The following is a 21,984-nucleotide window of genomic DNA, read 5'->3' as shown; positions in this document are numbered from 1 at the left end:
AATCCTTCTTGCTTTGCTGTCTTGCCCCAACTCACTTCATACCTTGATTACATTTCCTATACCACATTCTCTGTCGCCGCAGTTTCTTCCAATCTCCGACCTATAATGGCTACTGAACCACTCAACCCTGTCCCTCCACCGCAATGGGCCGTGGCCTTGAACTCCCCTGCACCGCAACCTTCAAAAGCAGCATCCCGCATTCCCGACCCTCCAGGTTTCTCTAGCAGCAAAGTAGGAGGAAAGAACGTATGTCATTGCAGCTACGCCACCTCTTCGAAAGTGACACATACTAACCAAACCGGGACTCACAGCGCACGCAACAATCCACATCCACCGCCGCATCCAAATCCGAGGATACTGATACGCTGAAGCTGAAGAAAGCGTGGGAGCTTGCTATGGCACCTTCGAAGCAGATCCCCATGAACGCGATCATGATGTACATGTCCGGAAACAGCCTCCAAATCTTCAGTATTATGATGGTCTTCATGCTCTTCAAGGGACCCATCCAGGACTTGATCAATACGAACACGGTCTTTGCTAAATTCGACACGGAATCCACACGGGGAAAGCTGCTTGGGGTGAAAGCTGTTTATGTTTTGATGCAATTCGTGCTACTTGCATTGGGGGTGTGGAAGGTTAATGCGATGGGTCTTCTACCGTATGTTGCTGCTATTCCTTAATTCTTCTGTTCTCACCAGTTAATACTCTATGGAAACTAATACGATTTCTGGAACAGGACTACAAGGTCAGACTGGTTAGCTTGGGAGTCGGAACGGCAACCTCTGGAAAGGGCTTATTTTGCCTTGGGCTGACGGGCGACAACGAACGACCGAAGAAAATTAGATGAAAGCTTTTTCTGTGACGCAATTCAAGTTATATTATAATATGTTGGAGCACATATAAAATCATCTCATCCGTTGTAGGAATGGCTAAATTATAGCTCACATATAGTGGCACCTTAGTCCGTACTATGCAATGGCAGCCCCGAATACCTGTCCCATTCGCCCGAAATTGGGCCACTGAAACTGTTTCGAAATCTGCTGAAATTCTAGCACAGGCCAACTGGAAAATTGCCATTGCTTTTCTGCCAAAGAGAGTTTGACCAGCGGCAAGGGGTAATCTGCGCCAGCTTTTCAGCTCAGACAGGGCAACAGAACATGGAGCAAGTTAGAACGTGGCAATGTCATTCTCCGGTGTAAGCCTGCAAGGAATGGATGTCAGCGTGTTCTGATTCTAGAAGTTTCATTGCAGGCGGTCAAAGCAAGGTAAACGAGTCTTAATCGTGGTCACCGATGCTGGGTGGGCACATTTATCCAAAAATTGTAAGTTAGAAACATTAAGCCATGTCATATCCAAGACCTTTACTTTCGGGCTCTTACTGCCTTTTGGCAAGCATCGAAGAAGATCTGGCAGAACTGCCACACGTCCGCATAGGTGTTATACAGAGGCGCTGGCGCAACCCGAATGACATCCGGCTTTCTCTCATCAATCACTACTCCATTCTCCTCCAGAACTTCTAGGACGTTGTCGAGAAGCCCTGGCCCCAAGCGCAGGCTTAGCTGTGCACCTCGCTCGGCCGGGTTCGAGGGTGTAATGATAGAGAATGGCTTGTCCTCCGGGGCAGCATCGAGAGGATATTTCAAAAGAAGATGTTCTAAGTAACCCGTGAGGTCCAGAGACTTCTTGCGGATCTCAGCCATTGACGTGCGATTGAATATTTCCAGGGATGCCGCCACTGCGTTCATATCCAAGACAGATGGGTTTGATAACTGGAATCCAGCTGCACCTGGTTGCGGCACGAACCCTGCAAGCCAAATCAGTTAAGAACAAGTTAGCGAATACGAGTGCTCCATACTGTTTTCCATTCGAAACCGAGTCTTTTTGTCGTCACCCCACCAGCCAGACAACCGCGGACGAAAAGGCTCATCCTTGGAACCGACCTTGGTCATATCTACTCGCCCATGGTTCTCGTGAACGAACAGACCAGCCATTCCGCCTGGCCCACTGTTGAGATACTTGTAGTTACACCAGGCCGCAAAGTCCACGTTCCAATCGTGTAATTTCAACTCGACATTGCCTGCCGCGTGGGCACAGTCCCAGCCAATGATGATACCCTTGGAATGGGCATAGGCCGTGATCTTCTCGATATCGAAATATTGCCCGGTATAGAATTGTATACCGGAGAGGAGTATAAGAGCTGTACTCGAGGCATGTTCATCAATCACCCGCAGGATTTTCTCAGTGTCTAAAATAGGACGATCGAGATTTTCAAGTTCGATGAGTACCATAGCATCTTTCGGATCGAGATTGTGGTGCTGGATTTGAGATTCCACGGCATACTAATTCGCGACGGCATTAGCACGAGTCTTTGTGAATCGTCAAGGAACTTACATGGTCACTGGGGAATGCCTTGCCCTCGAGAATAATCTTATACTTCTCTTTTGTTGGTTGATAAAAGCTCGCCATCAAAAAATGCAAGTTTGCAGTTAGCGTGCCCATTACCGCCACCTCACTCTCGAGCGCTCCCACAATGGGGGCCATAAGCTTTGCTCCGGCGTCATCGACATCGACGAATGGGGGAAGCAGCTGGTCGTCATGCGGTGTGAAGTGGCCAGTAACACCTTTAATTGCCCAGGTCCGTAAATAGTGCTCGAGGTATTTCCGGGTGTTCCGAGGCTGAAGACCTAGAGAGTTTCCGCAAAGATAAATACTTCTGGGGTCGGAGGAGTCCTCAATATCTATGTTTAGGTAACAATTGATTAGCGAATGAAAACCCACTAGGGGAGATTGAGAAAGAGGACATACTCTCATTGGCATTAAGAGTCTTCCGCTTCAGGTCTTTCTTCGATGGGATAATGAATTCGTCTCGGAAATGACGGAGGGGATCTTGTGCGTCGAGGGACTCGGCGTACTCTCGCGTGAAAGCTCTGATATCATCTTTGAAGGGAAGTGGGGGGCCTTTTTTGATCTCTTGAACGTGTAGTCTGGATCCCATGTTGTGTTTGAAAGGAACGACCAGGGTGATGTGTATAAGATATGGCACTGTTTTCAGAAATCAAAGAGTAGACGTCCAATGCAATAAAGTAATATGAGTAAATGAATTGAGATATCGTTGAAGTTGATATCTTAATCAAGCTCAACCCCGCGATATATTTCGAAAGACCCACCATAAGTAAATCTCTTGTCGGATTGGCTCAATATCTCCGCGCCTACACCTGGGGTACTTTGGCTTCCTCTAAGAGAAATCTGATAGGCACAGAGTTTTATTAAGCACTGGTTAGTTCCAGTTGTCAATTCCTATTATTTCAGGTGCCACATTGCTCCAGCTTTTCCCTCTAAAATTCATGATCTAGTTATGCATAATAGCATCTTTTCAACTCCAACCCCGGTTACTCTGTCAATGACATTATCCTCGAGCCAATCAAAGGGAATCATCAATTAGCTAGTACCACTCGCCGATCAGCCATCCTTCAGACTTCTATATATGCCCTCTTGCCTTCGCCAGAAACAGAGACCGGATGGTTGTGCACAGGGACAAAATGGCTCCCCTGCTGTTTCTCGCCATTTTCGGCAGGGGAGAACACCATCCGCATAGATTTGAGTTATAGTTTCTTCAAGGGTCTCAAGGAAGCTGTCTACCTACCTCAATCTTAGTGTATTATATGTGCGACGATAGAATATTTCTAAATGTGTCTTAACTGCCTCAAACTTGCTCAAAAAGTACGTCTTGGTAATCAAACCTAAGGAAACAACTTGATTAATCTACAAAACATGTGTATTCTAAAGGAATGCGAATACCAGAAAACCGCATGAGAAGGATTTTTCTTCTGAAGTACTAAGGATAGCCAGTAAGGGCAGTGTATGGTTTCAATTGAATGAATAGGTATGAAACCTATCGGTGAAAATGAATATCCATGTGCTTCAAAGCCATTGTCGTTTCCAAGTCCTTAAAGTATTTGACTTAGGGTTAATCTCCTCGGCAGTAAGCAACCCCTCTACAGATTAGATGTAACCCTGCTCGCTCAGATCATGTTTAGATCTGAAATCCGGTCTGAAGGCCTAGAAAGACATTGAGAACATTTCAAAAGAAAGACAAAAGACAAAGGGGTAAAACAAAGCAGAGTTCTAGTTGAAAAGTCTTTGGAGATCCTCGGTGCAATTATCTCTGGCTCTTTGCGCTATGAGGTAGACTAGGTAACTGATAGACAAAGAGAGTGTAATGGATGATTTCATTGATTTTGATTAGACCTTGTAAAACAGGGAGACAAACAAGAAATCAAGCGCATCTGATAATTTTGCGTCTCAAAGGACGCCGAAAAATCAGCTCAACAAATATTGGCAAACATCAAGGGTCTGATTCCCTGTCATAGTAGAAACATATTAAGCTCACTACCACACTGAAAACGATGCAAAGCTAGTGAAGATCCACTTTCGCACCCAGAATAACATCCTCCTTTTTGTCGGTCCGAGACCGGGCTGGTGCTCTTCCAAACCCCCTTTATTGAAAGATATCCAGGCTTGCATATCTAAGTCTTAGTCTGAGCTGCATATGCATCGGCTTGACCAAACCCACTACTACCTGCAGTGTCTCCCAGAATGCACGAGATTGAGATGACATTCCTCACCGACTGCGGAGTAGAGTCGGGCATCATGCTGCTTATAAGCAGATCGTTGCTCAGTGGGTCCCTGCAGTTTCGTGCTCGACTTGGCTGTGACTGCAGATGAGCGGTCGACAATTGATTAATAGACTTGTATTATATGCTGCTCATGATTGTCTAACTAGTGAATCATAACACTTTAAGGAAAAGCCTGAGGCCACCGATGATAGGAACTGGAATTATTGTTATCATAAGATTTTATAGTGAGCTTCTGGACTCATGTCATGTGATGTCGATGGATCTCTTCTCTTTTCGGTAAGGTATTCCTGCAGGAGTGACGGGGATCTTGTGACCTAAAGCAGGATAACCTACGAGTATGCATACGTCGATGATACTACAGAAGGATAATCATTGAAGCATAGGAGGAAGATTAAAATGAAGTCCGACGGAAAAGGCCCAAAAATATTTACGTTGAAAGTACGGTACGTATCGATTAGCCAGGCGGTTGCCACTAACCTACCTAATTTCCGGTGGTCTGGCTGGGCCCTTTGTTTCTTTACCATACTGCCGACCACGAGAAATGTGAAAAGAGCAAAGCTTACAAGGTATTAGGTTGAGGCTCCACGGCGAATGATATCGCGTGGTCTGCTAGTACCACATAGTTAGTAGGCTCTCGTGTGATGTCCAGAGTTAGACCCAGATTTCGGCTCGCCGGCTGACAACCGCTGAGCTTGTTCGCCACTTTATATGTCACTCGTGGAGCGGTGGCCCCTGGTTTGACGTCTCTAGTGTAGGTTAAGATGTCAAGAGGAAGACTCCTGACGTACCTATGCGGGGCTCGAATCTACGCACAGCAGTATCCCTAATAAGACATGCCAATTGAAGGTGGACATTAATTAAGAGAGTTCGCCTCCCGTATCTAGTAGAGCAGATCGGGCTGGGCTGATGTAAGATCGACATCGACATTGCAAACCTCAAGCATCATGCTTGGGCAGGGTTAGTAAGACTATTAAAAGACTGAATCTTAAAGTCAGGATTTGTGTGGGTATGACAAAGGAGAGATGAGAAGCCTGGAAAATTCTCATTATTAGAGGATCGTCCGTTCGGTAATCTTTTCCGCCTATTGTATTGGTTATGGTTTTCAATTAGACTGGGGGCGTTCTCATAGGTTCGTCCTATCACAATTCTTCTTACTTGGTTGCTAGTCAGGTGCCGGTTGTCCCAAACCTGTTAAGTCCGTTGTTTGCTGGGTTTAGTTGCACATACTATACAAGCATCTGGTAATCGGTCGCATGTACGCTCCATTCCCGGATACCCGTGTCCCCAATAGAGGCGCGCCAGCGGGAGATCCAAAGTAACGTAAGGTACGTATGCTCAACAATGCAAGAGGCCAAACAAGTCGTCCATCCCTAGCCATCATGTCAAAATTACATCGGTTTGGTACACCGATACACAGGAATGACGCCACTCGAATAGGGTGCATGCATCTCCCGGGTACCTCTTTGGTGATTCTGGGGACGCAGTGAGGGATTCTTGATGTCAAAGCCAAGAATGAAGGAGGACCGGTTGACAAGTACCCACTTAATGCCCCCCTGTCCAATAGACCAGACATAGGACTTACTGCCCCAACGGGCTGCATGTGCATCGGCGGAAGCCGTGGTCCGGAACTTCCTATAAAGTGCATAGGTAGAGAGAGATGTTGGTTGGAAATTGCTGATCAGGAACCTCAAGTCACGGCAAAATCCCGTGCATGGGTAAGCTCAAGTCTTCTGCCCACGAGTCTGTGCTCTGGCCTGAGCCCACAGGAACCATTTCTCATATCTGCGTGCATCCAAGCGCCATTCAGCTTGGTACCATGGGTCTTAGTCACAGTTCCAGACTGTCTGACAACAGCTGTATCGAGGCCTTGCTGCAACCTTTTTAGAGGAAGGAAAGGGGCCTGTTTCACACACCACCATTTTTAAATCAATCGTTTTGTGCTTTGGGAACTTTCTTTTGTTTTCTGGTCCCCACTTCCCCTGCAAAGAGACACCTTGGACCATTTGCAATTGATGTTTCCTATTGTAATAATGCACCTGGAAACCTTCCCGTCGAATCTGATCTCTTAGGTACGGGAGACGTCTCATAGCAATCACCGACCGCTAAAGATATCACAATCCCCGTAACGAGACATGGCTGCTATGCGAAGCGCCCAAAAATCTCATCGACATCTCGGAAGGCGTTGAACCACAGTGAAAGGAGCTAGAGACTAGAGCTGGTGGGGTCTTCTTAGAGCCAGAACAACTTTGATGTTGCCCAACTCTGCGAACATTGTTGCCGAATGAAAATTCTAAAAATAAGGCTGCCATCCATTTCAATTCTTTCGATATCCTTTTGGTTGGACACACCGCAGTTTAGGCAGACTGGATTCTATACATTAGCGATGATCTTCTCCTTCTCCTGGAAGAGTAAATGTGCGGCTTAAGATGACTTCAGAGGACCATCTTCCAGCGCTCGCTCCAGGGCCTCGCGGACCCGTCAACAAACAATCATTCACTCTCATGAAGCCGAGGAAAAATTCCACGGCCTGCCTGCCGTGTAAACAAGCGAAACGGAAGGTAAGACGATCTTGGAACTCCGCCCCTGCATTCAAGAATGAGGACAGTGCCCCAGATCAACCAATTTAGGAAAAAAAAATACTATTCTTCACTTCTGTTCATCCCCTCGATAGACATCCCACTGACGTATCTACTCCACACGGCAGTGCACCGGACGCCCCGCACCTTGTAAAGCCTGTCAGAACACAGACGCTGAATGTGTTTTCGATGAGACGCTCGATCTCAGGCGCAAGGTCGCTGCTAGGCGTACGCTCGGGGAGTTGGAATGCTATCGAGGCTTGTTATATTCCTTGTTAGAGTCACTTCGCTCCTCAGATGAAGACAAGGTCAACCATATCTTGGAGACTATACGCGGCAGCGCTCTACTATCCAATGTTGCCAATGTTGTGGATGCACCAGCCGACTTGAGTGATGCAAGTTCCGATAACTCCAAACCACTAGGAAACACAGATGACGCCATAGCTCAACAGGAACGTTTGGCCGCTGATGCCCACTCTCGCATAACCCTAGAGAAACTTTGCGACATCCCCGTATTTCAAGTGCCAGTGAAGCCTTGGACGGCCGTCACCGATGACGATCATCTGGTTTCGCATTTGATCTCCTTGTACTTCACATGGGATCATCCATTGTCGCAAATCGTTGATCAGAGAGTGTTTTTGAGACATATGAGGGAGGGCAATAAGAATACGGAATTCTGCACCCCTTTCCTTGTAAATAGCATATTAGCAATTGCAAGTGTATGTATGGTGATTCTGCATGTTTTCTTGTCGACCTGATCAGCGGTCTATTCTAACTTTGATTAGACATATTCAGATTTCCCTGAAGTTTTCGCTATCCCCGGAGATGTCTCCTCTAAAGGTGCACATTTCTTTAATGAAGCAGAACTATTATGGAAAGCGGAAGAAGGTCGTCCATCTTTGGCCAACATTCAGGCTCTTGCTCTGATGAGCCATGTGTATGTGTGATTCTCGTTGTCCGATGTCAATCATATGCTGTGACGGCCAAACTGACATTTTGCAGGCTGAAATTGAAAGGAAAGCCCGACGTTGGCTGGCTGCTGCTAAGGCAAGCAGTGCAGCTTGGACAAGATTTCGGTTTCTTTCAGGCCCCGCGGACAGGGCACCGCAAGTGGAGAGACACGTCGGTTGATATGCAATCCGCTGGAGCAACAGCTGCTTGGGGGCTTTTTATTCTGAACTCGTACAGTCATTAGGCGACCCCGGCATATTCTTTGAGTTGGCTGACCATTCTCTTCAGACAAATATCCATGGAATGTCGGAAAACCGCGAACCTAAAACCCCCAATATTCGAGCCTCCTGGGAGAGATAATTCCAATGACGACATTGTATGGATCCCATATCCTCGTTCCAACCATATTGGATACGAAAAGAAGTCTGCCTTACTCCGTGAAATAATGATCCAAACGGTGGGCTTCACGGAACTTGTCGTCAATATGCAAGACTTGCTTTTTGATGAGGCATTTGATATGAATATTGGCGACCTATGTAGGGCGGTAAGCGCTGTGTACACTCGCCTAGAAACATGGCTGGATAACCTGCCCCCTCCACTGAAAATCGACAAGGAAGCTGTACAAGTCCCGCAAGTATTGAGTTTGCAGTAAGAGCAATGTGTCCATCTGGCAAATCGATTGCTAAATATTGACTGTAATTGTTGTAGTATCAGATACCACCATGCCATCATCCAGCTCTTCGATTTCTTAATGAACCACGAAGACTTCGCTCCTATGTCGCATCCGTCTGATGTTAACCAGGCTCGACTCATCCGACTTCAGTCAGCGAAGCAGATTGCTGACTATCTCCTCCTATACCACGAAGCCTATGGGCTTAGGCATGTTCCCGGCCAGATGCTGGAGCCTGCCAATGCAAGCACCCTCATCTTACTGGCCGCTTTGGACGACTGCAAAGATAATCTCAAAGAGGAATTCATTGAAGTGTGTCGGTTCCTAGTGGCCTTCAGCAAGAGGTTCTCCCTCGCGAGAGACATGCTCGCGAATATAGAATCTACAGCCGAATCCAAGGGAATCAAACTCTCCCCCGAAGCCGGTGCAGTGTTCGACCACAGGAATTTGGAATCGTCCCAGTGGCTATAACCCGGGACTTCCACGGTATGTATATCAATTCCGGAGCATGACAATCAGTCAGCGGTTTACTTAGCGATGATGTACAGATTGTGGGATTGCTTCTTGCGACAGCAAGGGAAAGCGTAAAGTATGAGGGAGCGGCGAAGGGAGCTAGTATGTCAGTCGAACAAGGTGCGTATGTATATACACTATGCAGAGGCATCTTGTGTGAATTAGCATTCCATTCCGATCATCCTGCTACGATACATGATGCTCGGTGTTACTCCATTATAGTTGACCACCTGTAAGTAGTGGCGACTGTCTGTCTTTTTGAGGGAGATGGGTTCTCTTTGGTGTACATCTTTTATTGCCGGGTGTACTATTGAAATTGAAACCAAAAAGCGTTTGGACGAAGAAAAGAGAGGGATACGAAGAGATGGAGAGAGGAGAGCCTGTCACGGGGTCTATGAGACTAGATGGACAAGATCTCGGCTGGATAAGTTTTCCGGTGCCATACCATTGGACAACTACACCCCATACCTTTATCCATGATCTCCAATGCGGAGGGCAGCCCTTGGCAATCTTTCTTGTAGGTGAGGACCGGCAAATCTGACTAGGTGCTTGCTAATTGACCTTAGTGTTGAACCGACGATCCTCTAACCTGGCCCATGCCATCGCCAGTCGCATTGTTGGCCAGCCTGCGACTGCATATTACCTTCCTTACGACATTACAACAGGCCTATCGGGCGATCCACAGTGTGCTTGTTGTTGGTACGTTGACATTTTCTGGGCCCGCGCAAAGGTCGAACCCAGACTATCCAGCAGTATTTGATTGGCACTTAGTTGCCTCCTTACAGCCCCGAATTTGTCGTCCTTTCCAAGTATCATCGATCAGTTCTCATGTGGACGACAAGCTGTTCGCTACAGTTTTACGACACAGTGGCAAAAAACTAGGCTCGCGTTGGGCTTATCTACTTCATTGTCTTAGACAGAACCAGTTTCCGATGGAAATATTATTATATTTCGCATAATAAGCTGAGATTAATTCAATATCATTCTAATTAGTCATTCAAAAGGTAAAAAGAGACAGAGAGTTCTTTAGAGCAACTGTAAGCTGTCGGAGTATGACGCGAGAGTTGATACAAAAGATTGTAGTTCTTTTTTCTCTAGTTTCTTTTTAGTCTAGCCATACATCCAAGAGAATATTGTGAGCCTTGAATGATTCCCAGTTGCAGTTTCAGACCTTTCAAATTTCGATACTGCTTGTTTGATTCCACAAACTGACGAGCAATTCATAGCTGACTCATCGGCTCCGTTATGCGCAGATAAGATAAGCACAAACCGGGGCCAAGCGAAAACCCTCAAAATTCAACTGCCGCCGAAACAATCGAAATCCCACACGCCGACGCCGAGCAGTTACCGCCAGACGACGTGCCTTCTCCCTCTCGCCCTACCCTCAGTCGACCGTTTGCTGGATCATCCCCGTTCCCTCCGCAGACTTTTTACCTGTCAACATGTCGTACGAAGAGCGCGCCAATGCGCACCCTAACCTGGGCGACGAGTCCGATGTTGAGGAGGAAGCGCTCGTCAACGATTACCGCGAGCAAGTCAACTTCGACGATAGCATGAGCGAACTGGACCGGACTACTTCCCTTGGAGCTGGCTCTCAGACGCAAGATCTCCAGGCACAGCTCGCCGCTGCCGCGACCCCGCTTGAATACCAGGCCACACTGGAGACCAAGTTTGCAAGCTATGACAACTACTGCAGCCTTTTCCACTACATCCTCAACTCGGATGGCCCTGTTGAATTGGAGGTTCCTTCTGTATGTACTCGCTCGCTAGCTGTCATCCTTGGGGGTTACATGTGCTCTGCTCCCTGCATATCCCGTGCCCCCACCCAATGTGTGCGCCAAGCCCGTTGTTATACAATGTGCTAACGAATCTCTTCCTTTCCACAGTACTACTGGGCTTGGGATGTGATCGATGAATTCATCTACCAGTTCGAATCGTTCTGCCGTTACCGCAACCGCGTCGCTCGCAGCGGCTCCAACGAGGAGGAGGCCCAGCTTCTGCGTGAGAACCCGAACACCTGGGGTTGCTACTCCGTGCTCAACGTTCTTTACTCCCTTATCCAGAGGTCCCAAATCAATGAGCAATTGGCTGCTATCAAGCGTGGAGAGGACCCCATGGCGTTCGCTGGAGAGTATGGCTCTCGGCCTCTGTACAAGATGCTCGGATACTTCTCGATCATCGGACTTCTGCGTGTCCACTGCTTGCTCGGTGACTTCAGCCTTGCCCTCAAGACCCTTGACGACATCGAAATGAACAAGAAGGCTATGTTCGCTCGTGTCATGGCAGCTCACTTCACCACCTACTACTATGTGGGTTTCTCCTACATGATGATGCGCCGTTACGGTGACGCCATCCGCATGTTCAGCCACATCCTGGTCTACGTCTCCCGGACCAAGAACTTCCAGAAGGGTGGCAACAGCTACGATGCTATCGCCAAGAAGAACGACCAGATGTATGCTCTCATTGCCATCTGCGTTGCCCTCCACCCCACCCGTCTCGACGACACTATTCACTCCGCTCTCCGCGAGAAGTACGGCGAGCAGCTCCACCGTCTCCAGCACGGTGGCCCCGAGGCCCTCCCTCTGTTTGAGGAGCTCTTCCGTTCCGCTTGCCCCAAGTTCATCAGCCCCACTCCTCCCGACTTCGACAACCCCTCCGTCAACGTCGACCCCGTCGATCACCACACAGCTATCTTCATGGATGAGGTCAAGAACACGCTGTACAACCCTACTATCCGTTCTTACCTGAAGCTGTACACTACGATGGATCTGCAGAAGCTGGCCGGCTTCCTGGAAGTCGAGCCCGAGAAGCTCCGCTCCTGGCTGTTGGTGAACAAGCAGCGCAGCCGTCAGGTCCGCTGGGTTGAGGGCGGTCTGCTGGAGGGTGAGCCCGTCGCCGCTAACGACCTGGACTACGCTCTGGAGAACGATCTGATCCACGTCAGCGAGACCAAGGCCGGCCGTCGCCTGGTGGACTGGTACCTTCGGAACCTCGCCCGCGTCTACTAAATCGTCTGATCCCTGGTCAAGGAAACAGGCGACAACGCACTCAAATATTGAGATACGTGCCATGTTCCCAACTGCGCACATATAGAGGTACCCTTCGAAAACACAGGGCCTCTCCGACCAAACCGCAGATAGGAGAGGGAAGAAAAAAGAGAGGCAGAACCCAGGGGAGTAGGCGTGGAAAGACAAACGGCTGTGGAAGAAGTGCAGTGGGGAAGTCAAATCCATCCCATAATCTCACCTCTCAGTCCCCAGCAATATCATGAATTATCTTTTGTTTCCCTTGTTTTACCCTTTCCCTTTTTTATGTTTTACATTTCGTTGTCCATGTTTTCATCAGGGTTGCAACCTTGGACTCTACTCTGATTACGGGTTTGGGGTGGTTACAAAAGTCTCGAGGCTTGTTTGGGGCGTATTCGATGCTTAACTATACTTGGTTTGCTTACTATTCATGTTCGACATGTTTGATCTGTGCATAACATAACATGCACAACAACACGCTAGATAGCAGAGGACAAATGTGGTAGGAATTCGCATGATGAAATAGATGATGACATTTTTCCAATTCACTCTAAACCCCGCCAACACCGTTAAAGAAAAAGAAAGAGCGGGGAAGATAAGGAGAAGGGAGAAGGGAGAAGGGGGGGTATAGTAAAAATTACTCTATCTCCAGATGCAAAAGTATAATATACAAATACAAGATGCCTTCGCCCCATTTTTAATCAGTCACATCGAAGCTAGTTCCACAGCCACAGTTACTCGTTGCCCGAGGGTTATCGACAATCTTGAACTGACTGCCGATCAACTCCATTGTATAGTCCACTGTACTTCCGTACAGGAGCTCCAAAGAGGGCTCGTCCATGACTACCTTGGCCTGGCCGGCGGCCTCAGACGATCCTTCCTCGGGGGAGTATTCTGCCTCGAAGACGGTGTCTTCTTCCGGGTCGATCTTCGATGCGGCTTCCAGGGACATCATATATTGGAACCCGTGGCATCCTCCGCTGGTAACTGTGATACGGAGATGGTGGTATGGGTTCTCTTTAAGGACAGATGGAGATGATGTAGGATCGGTGACTTCGCGGAGACGCTGGGGAAATCAATTAGTATCATATGCACTATTGTAAACGACCCTCCTAAAGAGTTCAAAGTGCCAAAGAAAAAAGAAAATAATTTAAAAATTAAAAAAGAAAAACATACAACAGGAGGGATTCGCTGGTGGTCACCCACCCAACTACTAACCTCCCGGCGTGTGGCTTAAGTACGGCTGAGCGGACGGGAAGCCCTGTTTTCCACACCCTATGGTCGTATGTACTTATCAGACAATTGATTAGGAGTTTTAGCGCCAAAGCGCTGAGTACACTCTCCGCTCAGTCGCAAAACTCCAGGATCAACGGCCACAACCAGGAGCTACTCCCGTCCAGCCCAACCCTCTTATGCCGGATCACGCCACGCTTTAAAAACACAAGATGTAATGGGTTAAGAGCGTCACTAACGTACTTCTGCAGCGCGGGGCGAGATTTCAATCGTCAGTGGATTGCCATCTTCGCCGGTTCTCGGGTTCTGTATAACCTTGGTGGCGGGTCTGGTAGAGGTGGACGAAAAGGCGCAACGCTGTTGAAGACGCACAATTGCGGGGAGGGATCTCCGTGGGGAAGTGAGTCGGTTTGTCTTCGACTCGCAGATGGCATATGATATCGAGCGGCGGGGGGTAGAATCGCTGAACGATGGGGAGATGCTCGAACGGGGTTTTGAGGATGGGAAGGCAGAAACTCCTGTGCGAGGGGAGCGCTGCCGCCATAACTGGCGAGCAGCAGATGATAGCATCGAGCGAGACATCTTCAGGACCGAAGGTATTCAAAGGGTGAGATTGTGTTTGTAGAAAACAAATGCTACGTGAATGAGTTTCTTGCGGATTTGATTATCGATCAGCCGTTAGTCATATGGTTCGGCATGACGTTATTGGTCGATCAGGTACCGGTTACTCGGGTGTCGGACTTACTGAGTGGCCACCCGGAGATATTTCGATATCTTGTGAATTGAGCCATCTTGATGTCCTGGAGAAATGTCACCAAGCTCTAATTCACAAGCCATTTTACATACAACATACTAATACAATGTCTAGGTGGGTTGTCTATTTGTATATGGCATACTATATGGGTTCTTTAGGTGTTTCTGAGCCTGCTATATATATTTTTGTAGATATATTTGGTCGGTCCAACAACCGTATTGGTACCCATTCCTGGGCGTAAAAGGGCATTACAGGTAAGACTGGACATGGTACGATGCTATAGGTTGGGTTAATACAGGGATCACGAACTGGCACAGGCGGCGGTATTCTTATAAACTATGCCTCCTATCCTGACAGGAAAGCCCTAAGCCTACCTCCGTGATTCGTACAGCCTGTAACATAGTAGCCACAGGAGCTGGATACAGTGATCCTAGCGTCGATGTTTCCTGCTGCCAGGATCTCGTCGACGGTGACTTTAAGAGCAGCATCGTGCTGCCCTTCACGGTCTGGAGGCGCAGAACAATCCTCGCAATTGGGACCTCAGCTGCCCGAGGTACATCGCCTCTGGGGGTGAGGCTAACGTCGTTAAGACGTATGATATCGTTTCGCAGCTCCTATCCCACTACGGTGTCCCTGCCCATGTCATTGTTCCTGGTTCCATCTTCAACACCAAGTGTCCGACATACGACAAGGAGCGCAACTTGGGGTTCACCTCTGTCAGTGCTTGCATGCCCGGTATCAAGGTTAGAATCACCGAGGGATCCAACAGTGAGACCGTCCCGGTTGGCGTTGTCGGCAACCTCGAGATCAGCGGCCCTGTCGTCTTCAAGAGCCATTTCAACAATGTCACTGCAACCGAGGAGTCCTTCCTCAGTGACGGGTGGACCAAAACTGGAGACAAGGGCTCTATTGACGAGATCGGCTACTTTACTCTGCAGGGTTGTGCCAAAGAGGTCTTGGTTATCAATGGTGTCAAATACAACCCTCGCAAGATCGAACCCGCCCTGGACGAATCGAAGATCCCTGGTCTGACCCCTAGCTTCAACCGCTGATTCTCCTACCTCCCTCGTGCTCGTGGCTTCAATGAGAGCGAGCGGCCATTCCAGACCATTGCCGAGGTTGTTTCCAAGTACCACACCGCTATTAAGAAGAAACAGCCCGGGGGACCATAAGCCTTGGCCGGCTACTCTTATGGTTCCATGCTTGCCTTCGAGGTTGGCAAGGTCCTCGAGAGCAACGGCGACAAGGTCAGCTTCCTGGGCTCCTTCAACCTCCCCCCTCACATCAAGAGCCGTATGCATCAGCTCGACTGGAAAGAGCGTCTCCTCCACCTGTCCTACTTCCTGGACCTGATGACCGAAGCGCATGCTCGTAAGCTCGCCGCAGAGCTGCAAGGTGCAACCCGAGAGCAGGCTATGGCTAAGGTCATGGAAGACGCCGACCAGAACCGTCTGTTCGAGCTTGCTCTGTCACCAGAGGCACTGAATAAATGGGCTACTCTCGCATTTGCCCTGCAGAGCATGGCCATCGATTATGACCGCTCTGGCTCCAGTACCAGCATGGATGTCTTCTACTGTATCTCGCTTGCAGTCGTTGCCTCCTCCAAGAAGCAATGGCGCAACGAGCACCTGCGTAAGTGGGTGGACATCGCCCGCTCCGAGCCCCGCTTCCACGAGGTCGGCGGTGCTCACTACACCATGTTGGGACCTGAGCACGTCTTCAATTTCCAGAAGACTCTCCGTGCTGCTTTGGATGCCAGAGGTATTTAAGCAAGAATGGTGATAGTGTATGGTTTTCCTTCTGTTTCCTTTGTCTTAACAGGTCACTGAAACACCATGTGAAAATGACGCCGTGAACGGCTTCACTGGCGGTCATTTTCAGCGTCGATTTCACAGGTACTCACATTCTATATGTTAAGTTAGTATCCAGCGGTCCGCGCGGCCGAGGGACTAAAGCTAAACTAGAGCGACATATATGTACTCGGTAATACACACTATGCTACCTTAGCGCGGCCTCCCTATTGTATATCTCTTTTTTAGCCGCCACCATGTGGTCCATTCGCGGTATGGTATGATGCCAAGGCATTAAATTGTGTTCCTCCAGCCCTTGCCACCCCTGCAGAAGAAGCCTGACCGTGCATCCTTAGTAGGTGTCAGCATTTCCCACTTTCCCACTTGACATTCTACAAAGTCTCCGCCTTTTGTATACTCTCATTTCGAAGCACATCATTCAGTGTAGAAACAAATCCAGGCCGATAACGACCCGGTTTTCACCGCCTCCGGTTAGCATCGGCTTCCTGATAGAGGGGTAAAGGCGGTGGGGCGATTGATATGGTAATAGAGCGTTTTCTGCACATAAAAAAGCGAACAGAAGATAGCGGGGAGGGACCAAGTGCGATCAAAAGGGCAATCTCATTCGACAATTTGCTGTACGGACCCAGTAGTCAACGACAATTGAATCCTGTCCGACAGTGTCAGGGCGAAAGGCCCTCTGGTAGCTCGGATATCGATGGCAACGTTCCGGACATTGAGTCGGAACCAAGGAAAAAATCTTTTCTTGCGCCCTATGACATTGAACCTTAAAAAGAAGCTAAGAGAAGTCATTGGGGGATATTAAATTCTTCTTTCCTGTATATATTCGTTCCAATCAGTATTTGTATCACGCATTGTCCACAGCCTGCGGATTTCAGAGCCCTGCCCCGATCTCGCACCTAAGGAAATCGCACGAGTGTTTTGTGACTCACACCACACGGGTTATAACTCCTCACCCACGCCAGATCTTTATCCCTCAAACCTAAGTTCAGACACTTGAATTGTACAAACACCTATCATGGGTTCCGTTGCACACTCTGTGGCAGAGCTTGATGCCTCTGTGGTCAAGATCACTCGGTCGACAAATCTCCGCCCGGTTCCTGAACCGGGCTCGCCCGAGGAATTGAGCCATTCGTACTGTACTGACCATATGGTCACTGCCCGATGGACCGTGGCCAATGGCTGGGAGACCCCCGAAGTGAAGCCCTTTGAGAATCTTAGCATCCCTCCCACGGCTTCTTGCTTGCACTATGCCACTGAATGCTTTGAGGGTATGAAGGTGTACAGAGGATATGATGGCAAACTGCGCCTGTTCCGCCCGGATTGCAATGGAGAGAGATTGCTCTCGAGTGCTCAACGAGCCTCTTTGCCCAGCTTCCGGTATGAGGAGCTGAAGGTTCTCATCGCTAAGTTGATGCAGATCGATGGACCACGTATGTCACCCCGTGCTAGTAATTGTTATCTCAGCTGACCCAATTACCTGTAGGCTGGCTCCCCAAGGACCAACCCGGTCGTTTCCTCTATCTCCGTCCCACAATGATTGGTAGCGGCCCTCATCTGGGTGTTCAGACTCCCAAGGAAGCTCTCCTTTTCATCATTGCCGTGCCATGGCCCGACCCATCCAAGCTGAAGAAGCCTGAAGAAGGCACTAAACCCGGATTGAAGCTTCTTGCTTCTACACCTGATACTATCCGTGCCTGGCCCGGTGGTTTCGGCTATGCAAAGCTCGGAGCGAACTACGGTCCTTCGTTGGTTGCGCACGGTAAAGCTCAAGCCATTGGCTTTGATCAGATTCTTTGGTTGTTTGGTCAGGACCGTCAGGTAACTGAGGCCGGTGCTAGCAACTTCTTCATTGTTTGGGAGAACAAGGAAACAGGAAAGATCGAGCTCGTCACCGCTCCCCTGGAAAACCAGTTGATTCTTCCCGGTGTTACTCGCCGTAGTGTCCTCCAATTGGCACGCACAGAGCTGTCAAAGCCTACTGGTTCCCTTGCCCCAGTTGAGGTTGTTGAGAGAGACTTCACTATTAGCGAGGTCGAACAGGCTTGGAAGGAGGGCCGCATCATCGAAGCTTTCGTCTGCGGCACTGCCGTAAGTTACACTATACCAATCATTTTTTTAACAATCACATGCTAACAATAGGGCAGTTCTTCGTTACGCCAGTTAAGCTTATCCGGAATGGTGACGTCGATATGGACATGCTGGAGGCTGGTGCAGCCCGTGGAGGATATGCAGTCCAGATCAAGTCTTGGTTGGAGGCCATCATGTACGGTAAGGATGGTAAGGAGAATGACGAATGGTCTTACATCATTGAGGGGGAGAGCGAAAAATAAGGGAGACTCAAAAGTTCTGATGATGGACCTGAGGAATACAATAATGAGAGCTTGAGGTGGGGTTGGTTGCATTGTACATACATGATAAATGACCTGCATGTCACGGGGTCAAAGATCCTTGCATAGATCATAGATTTCAATTGAGCGTTCATTTTATGGCTTTGCCTTTGCTTTAATATAGTTTCTCCAATATCGAGAGAAGCACAATATCTTGAAATTGACACTGCTTTTTTCTAATCACCATATTCCATTATCATTACATCGTGTTGCCTTCGCCCAAATCTACCACCACAGGGGCGTACTCTCCCATCTCGTCGTCTTCGTCATCAGGCATGTCCATTTCAACCTGCTCTCCATCCTCCAGCTGAAGCATGCCTCTCCGTACAAAAGCCCCATGATTGAGCTCCCAATCGTATTCAGTTTTCACCCAACTTTCCAGTGCCTTAAAATCTTCCTTCACCAAGGTCCCTGCGTCCTCGATGACCTCATAGAGAGATGTTCTAAATTTCATAAGCAGCTTTCGTAGAAACTCCCCGCCTTCTTCCCCATCTAGATCAAAGAAACCTCCTTCAATATCATCGCATCGCCGAAGCTGTACCAAGAGCAACCGTAGCACATTACTTATGAACTGCTCTCTCTCTTTTATGGCTCTTTGACACGTAAGTATCAAGCCCAGTAGCCTCTTCCACTGCTGAAGACACGAGAAATTCATCAATGTCAAGACCATCAAGAAGGTAAACTGTAGTTCACCCAGGATCTGTGCTTCCCCAAGCTGCTCATCAATCTCACTCGTTCCCTGATCTGCATTGGATACCTGCTGTATGAGATCCCCCAGCGCCCACGAACGGTCCTGGGCAGCCTCTGTCCTCTCACGTCCAATAGCCCCTTCCCTCCAAGTCTTCTTAAGATCAATATGAAGGAAAGAAAACTCGCTCTCTTGCTCCCCGATGACATCCGCTAGTCTATCAGAGTCCTGACCTGGTTCAGGAATCCCGGGTATACTCTCACTATCCTTCTGTGCTGTACTCGCTGAAGTAACCATCCATCGAGGCCGACCATCGACATCTTCCTCAGGGTCCCCAATAATGCGCTTCAAAAGCCTAGGTGACAACCGGTTCGTAAGGCCCTCCCAATCTTGACGACCTTCCTCTTCATTCTCGTCATCGTCGACATCCCGCGACTGAGCTCGATCCTGAGATGAGGGGGGTACGCGACTGCGGTAGCGGAATAATCCTCCACTTTGCCAAACGGCAGCCAAGTTCGCCTTGTGGCGCATTGCCTCCTGCTTATCTGCATCATCGCATGCACGTAGAGGAGCCAGCGTCTCTGTGTCTATATCCCACTTCCATATGATCACATCGGGTCCCAGGTTCCCTCGCGGAGCTGGAATCAGGGCACCATCGTTCGTGGATCCGGCTGCGCTGATATCGCCGACGTAAAACCATCCGCCACTTCTCAACGACAAACTTTCTGTTGCTCCTGTGTAGAGAAAATGCCATCCAGTAGGTAAATCGCGGATTCCATGGAAATTCGGTGTTGATGTGAAGGTAATGAGGTCGATGCCGACCAGCGTCTTCGGTGGAAGGTGGGGTACGAGGATGGTGGGGGAGGGAGTCACGGAAGCCATAGCTTAATTGTCGATGGAGCTGCGTGTAATTGTTCCGGAGATATGAAGAATGAAGTAAGCTGAATCGGCGATATATAGCTGTGCTGATTCCTAGAGTTGTTCGTAAGACATTCGATGACGGAGCTGTCGCTGTGGTATGCTTTTTCAAGCTGCTGGGGTGGTTCTCCCTAGGCTTTTCCCGTAACTAATTCTTCACCAGGTAACACGCGTAGTAAGTAAGTTAGATCATTTGTTTAGGATTGTAGTCAACTGGTAGAGACACTGGAATAAATTTTGCCGCGGAGCGCAAAGGATTCGGTGTTGATCATCGATAAGCTTCCGGAGCTGTCCTTATCTGAATATTTGATTAAATTCTCCCGGCATATTAATCTACAGACGTAAAATGTCGGCGCTGCTGTATTTAAGGTACAACTGCTATGTCCCGAGTTATTTTATTGGTCATAGATTGCTTCAAAAAGTTATGTAATGTCACTACGAGATTTTTACGAATGAATATAACAAGGTATACGGTTCTAGTCGAGGTATATTGACGAAACGTAGCTGCTATTTCAGAGACTACTGATGCCCAAAACCAAGTAGAAACTTTTTTGGATATGAAAAAAATTGAAGACCAGGCGATAAAGGCCGTTCTTCGCGTTTATTCCATCCACATCCGCAGGCAGAGTACTCTGCTGATAGCCTCCCATCCAGCCAGGCAAGAAACTTGCACAAGTTGGAGAAGATACGCTCGCACATATCTAGAGACGACGACCACGGCGACCACCCTTGCGACGAGTAGAGTCGGAGGGAGTGGGGGTGACGTCCTCGATACGGCCGATTCTCATGCCGGAACGGGCAAGAGCACGGAGGGCGGACTGAGCACCGGGACCGGGGGTCTTGGTACCGTTACCTATAGAGCGTTAGCCAACTGGTGATTGTCTTCCGTGAGATCTAATATCGCTACATACCACCGGTAGCACGGATCTTGATGTGGAGAGCGTTGATACCGAGCTCCTTGCAACGGGCAGCAACATCCTGAGCAGCCAACATGGCAGCGTAAGGAGAAGACTCGTCACGGTCAGCCTTGACCTTCATACCACCGGTGACACGGCAGATGGTTTCGCGACCACTATAACCAAAGTGTTAGCCCGCTGTTTCTTTTGTATTTCATAATCCATCTCCGGCACATCGATCTTTCTAGGGGAATCTCGCATGAACGGGAAAATCGTAGGAAAGATGGTGCGACGAACCTCAGATCGGTGACGTGGACGAAGGTATCGTTGAAGGAGGCGAAGATACGGGCAACGCCGAAAACGAGCTTGCCTGCAACCCCATTCCTATTAGATATGCGCATATATTATAGGTTTCGAGATTATACATACCATCTCCGGCCAGAGGGCCGAGAGTGACGTTCTCCTTAGCGGCAGCGGTCTTCTGCTTGGGGGCCATTGTTGTCGTGCTGGACTGTGGTATGGAATATGGAAAAGAGAAGGAAGGAAAACGGATCCTTCAATTGACTTGGATAGGGAAAATGGATGGTGTGTGCCCTACGGTCCCTTTGTTGACGCTGATTGGATGAATGTTGAATCTCGGCGGAGATCAAGCGAGTCGAGGCCTCAGGCACTAAATGTTCTTAGCATCTTACTTGACAGTCCGTAGCAGTGGTGGGGAAGTCTCGGCAAACAGTCGGGCCGACGAAGCGGTGGATTTCCGCATAAATTCCCTCCTTTCCTGCTGACAGCTCTCATTTTTTTCTTCTTCACACGCACTTCTGTGTTTCGGAAGGACAGCGACGAGTGCAACGATTTGATGTTGTGTTAATTGCTCTGGCTGGAAGATAATCTGAGTCGACCATATCATAGTCAATTGAACTT

The 21,984-nt window shown here is 48.7% G+C and overlaps 8 protein-coding genes across 8 annotated transcripts; 5 read left to right on the top strand and 3 right to left on the bottom strand.

The window, feature by feature from the left end:
• Positions 1 to 105: 105 nt before the first annotated feature.
• Positions 106 to 933, top strand: AO090011000603 (uncharacterized protein; the record flags this gene model as incomplete). Its single annotated transcript, XM_023233027.1, has 3 exons — positions 106 to 246; positions 312 to 658; positions 924 to 933. 3 exons carry the CDS (start codon positions 106 to 108, stop codon positions 931 to 933), a joined length of 498 nt encoding a protein of 165 aa, XP_023093571.1.
• A 428-nt stretch (positions 934 to 1,361) lies between these two features.
• On the bottom strand, positions 1,362 to 2,995 carry bna5-1 (kynureninase; the record flags this gene model as incomplete). Its single annotated transcript, XM_001826158.3, has 4 exons — positions 1,362 to 1,804; positions 1,856 to 2,339; positions 2,392 to 2,738; positions 2,806 to 2,995. The coding sequence occupies 4 exons, from the start codon at positions 2,993 to 2,995 to the stop codon at positions 1,362 to 1,364; spliced, it is 1,464 nt and encodes a 487-aa protein (XP_001826210.1).
• A 4,143-nt stretch (positions 2,996 to 7,138) lies between these two features.
• Positions 7,139 to 8,408, top strand: AO090011000601 (Zn(II)2Cys6 transcription factor; the record flags this gene model as incomplete). Its single annotated transcript, XM_001826157.3, has 4 exons — positions 7,139 to 7,195; positions 7,342 to 7,932; positions 7,999 to 8,150; positions 8,216 to 8,408. The coding sequence occupies 4 exons, from the start codon at positions 7,139 to 7,141 to the stop codon at positions 8,406 to 8,408; spliced, it is 993 nt and encodes a 330-aa protein (XP_001826209.3).
• Positions 8,409 to 8,462: 54 nt separating this feature from the next.
• Positions 8,463 to 9,305, top strand: AO090011000600 (putative C6 transcription factor; the record flags this gene model as incomplete). Its single annotated transcript, XM_023233026.1, has 2 exons — positions 8,463 to 8,812; positions 8,873 to 9,305. 2 exons carry the CDS (start codon positions 8,463 to 8,465, stop codon positions 9,303 to 9,305), a joined length of 783 nt encoding a protein of 260 aa, XP_023093570.1.
• A 1,484-nt stretch (positions 9,306 to 10,789) lies between these two features.
• Positions 10,790 to 12,355, top strand: AO090011000599 (putative eukaryotic translation initiation factor 3 subunit EifCl; the record flags this gene model as incomplete). Its single annotated transcript, XM_001826155.3, has 2 exons — positions 10,790 to 11,098; positions 11,234 to 12,355. The coding sequence occupies 2 exons, from the start codon at positions 10,790 to 10,792 to the stop codon at positions 12,353 to 12,355; spliced, it is 1,431 nt and encodes a 476-aa protein (XP_001826207.1).
• A 3,357-nt stretch (positions 12,356 to 15,712) lies between these two features.
• On the top strand, positions 15,713 to 18,504 carry AO090011000598 (branched-chain amino acid aminotransferase, cytosolic; the record flags this gene model as incomplete). Its single annotated transcript, XM_023233025.1, has 4 exons — positions 15,713 to 15,809; positions 17,218 to 17,604; positions 17,658 to 18,262; positions 18,319 to 18,504. 4 exons carry the CDS (start codon positions 15,713 to 15,715, stop codon positions 18,502 to 18,504), a joined length of 1,275 nt encoding a protein of 424 aa, XP_023093569.1.
• Positions 18,505 to 18,760: 256 nt separating this feature from the next.
• AO090011000597 (AAR2 splicing factor family protein) lies at positions 18,761 to 20,131 on the bottom strand (the record flags this gene model as incomplete). The annotated part of the gene is made up of 1 exon (XM_023233024.1): positions 18,761 to 20,131. One exon carries the CDS (start codon positions 20,129 to 20,131, stop codon positions 18,761 to 18,763), a length of 1,371 nt encoding a protein of 456 aa, XP_023093568.1.
• Positions 20,132 to 20,868: 737 nt separating this feature from the next.
• Positions 20,869 to 21,559, bottom strand: AO090011000596 (40S ribosomal protein uS11; the record flags this gene model as incomplete). The annotated part of the gene is made up of 4 exons (XM_001826152.3): positions 20,869 to 21,020; positions 21,079 to 21,239; positions 21,361 to 21,433; positions 21,493 to 21,559. 4 exons carry the CDS (start codon positions 21,557 to 21,559, stop codon positions 20,869 to 20,871), a joined length of 453 nt encoding a protein of 150 aa, XP_001826204.1.
• Between the last annotated feature and the right edge of the window lie 425 nt (positions 21,560 to 21,984).

This window comes from Aspergillus oryzae, chromosome 7, assembly GCF_000184455.2.
Source record: "Aspergillus oryzae RIB40 DNA, chromosome 7".
In the NCBI taxonomy this organism is placed as follows: Eukaryota; Fungi; Ascomycota; class Eurotiomycetes; order Eurotiales; family Aspergillaceae; genus Aspergillus; species Aspergillus oryzae.
The sequence above is the reverse complement of the archived record's forward strand: the minus strand, read 5'-3'. Positions and strand labels throughout refer to the sequence as shown.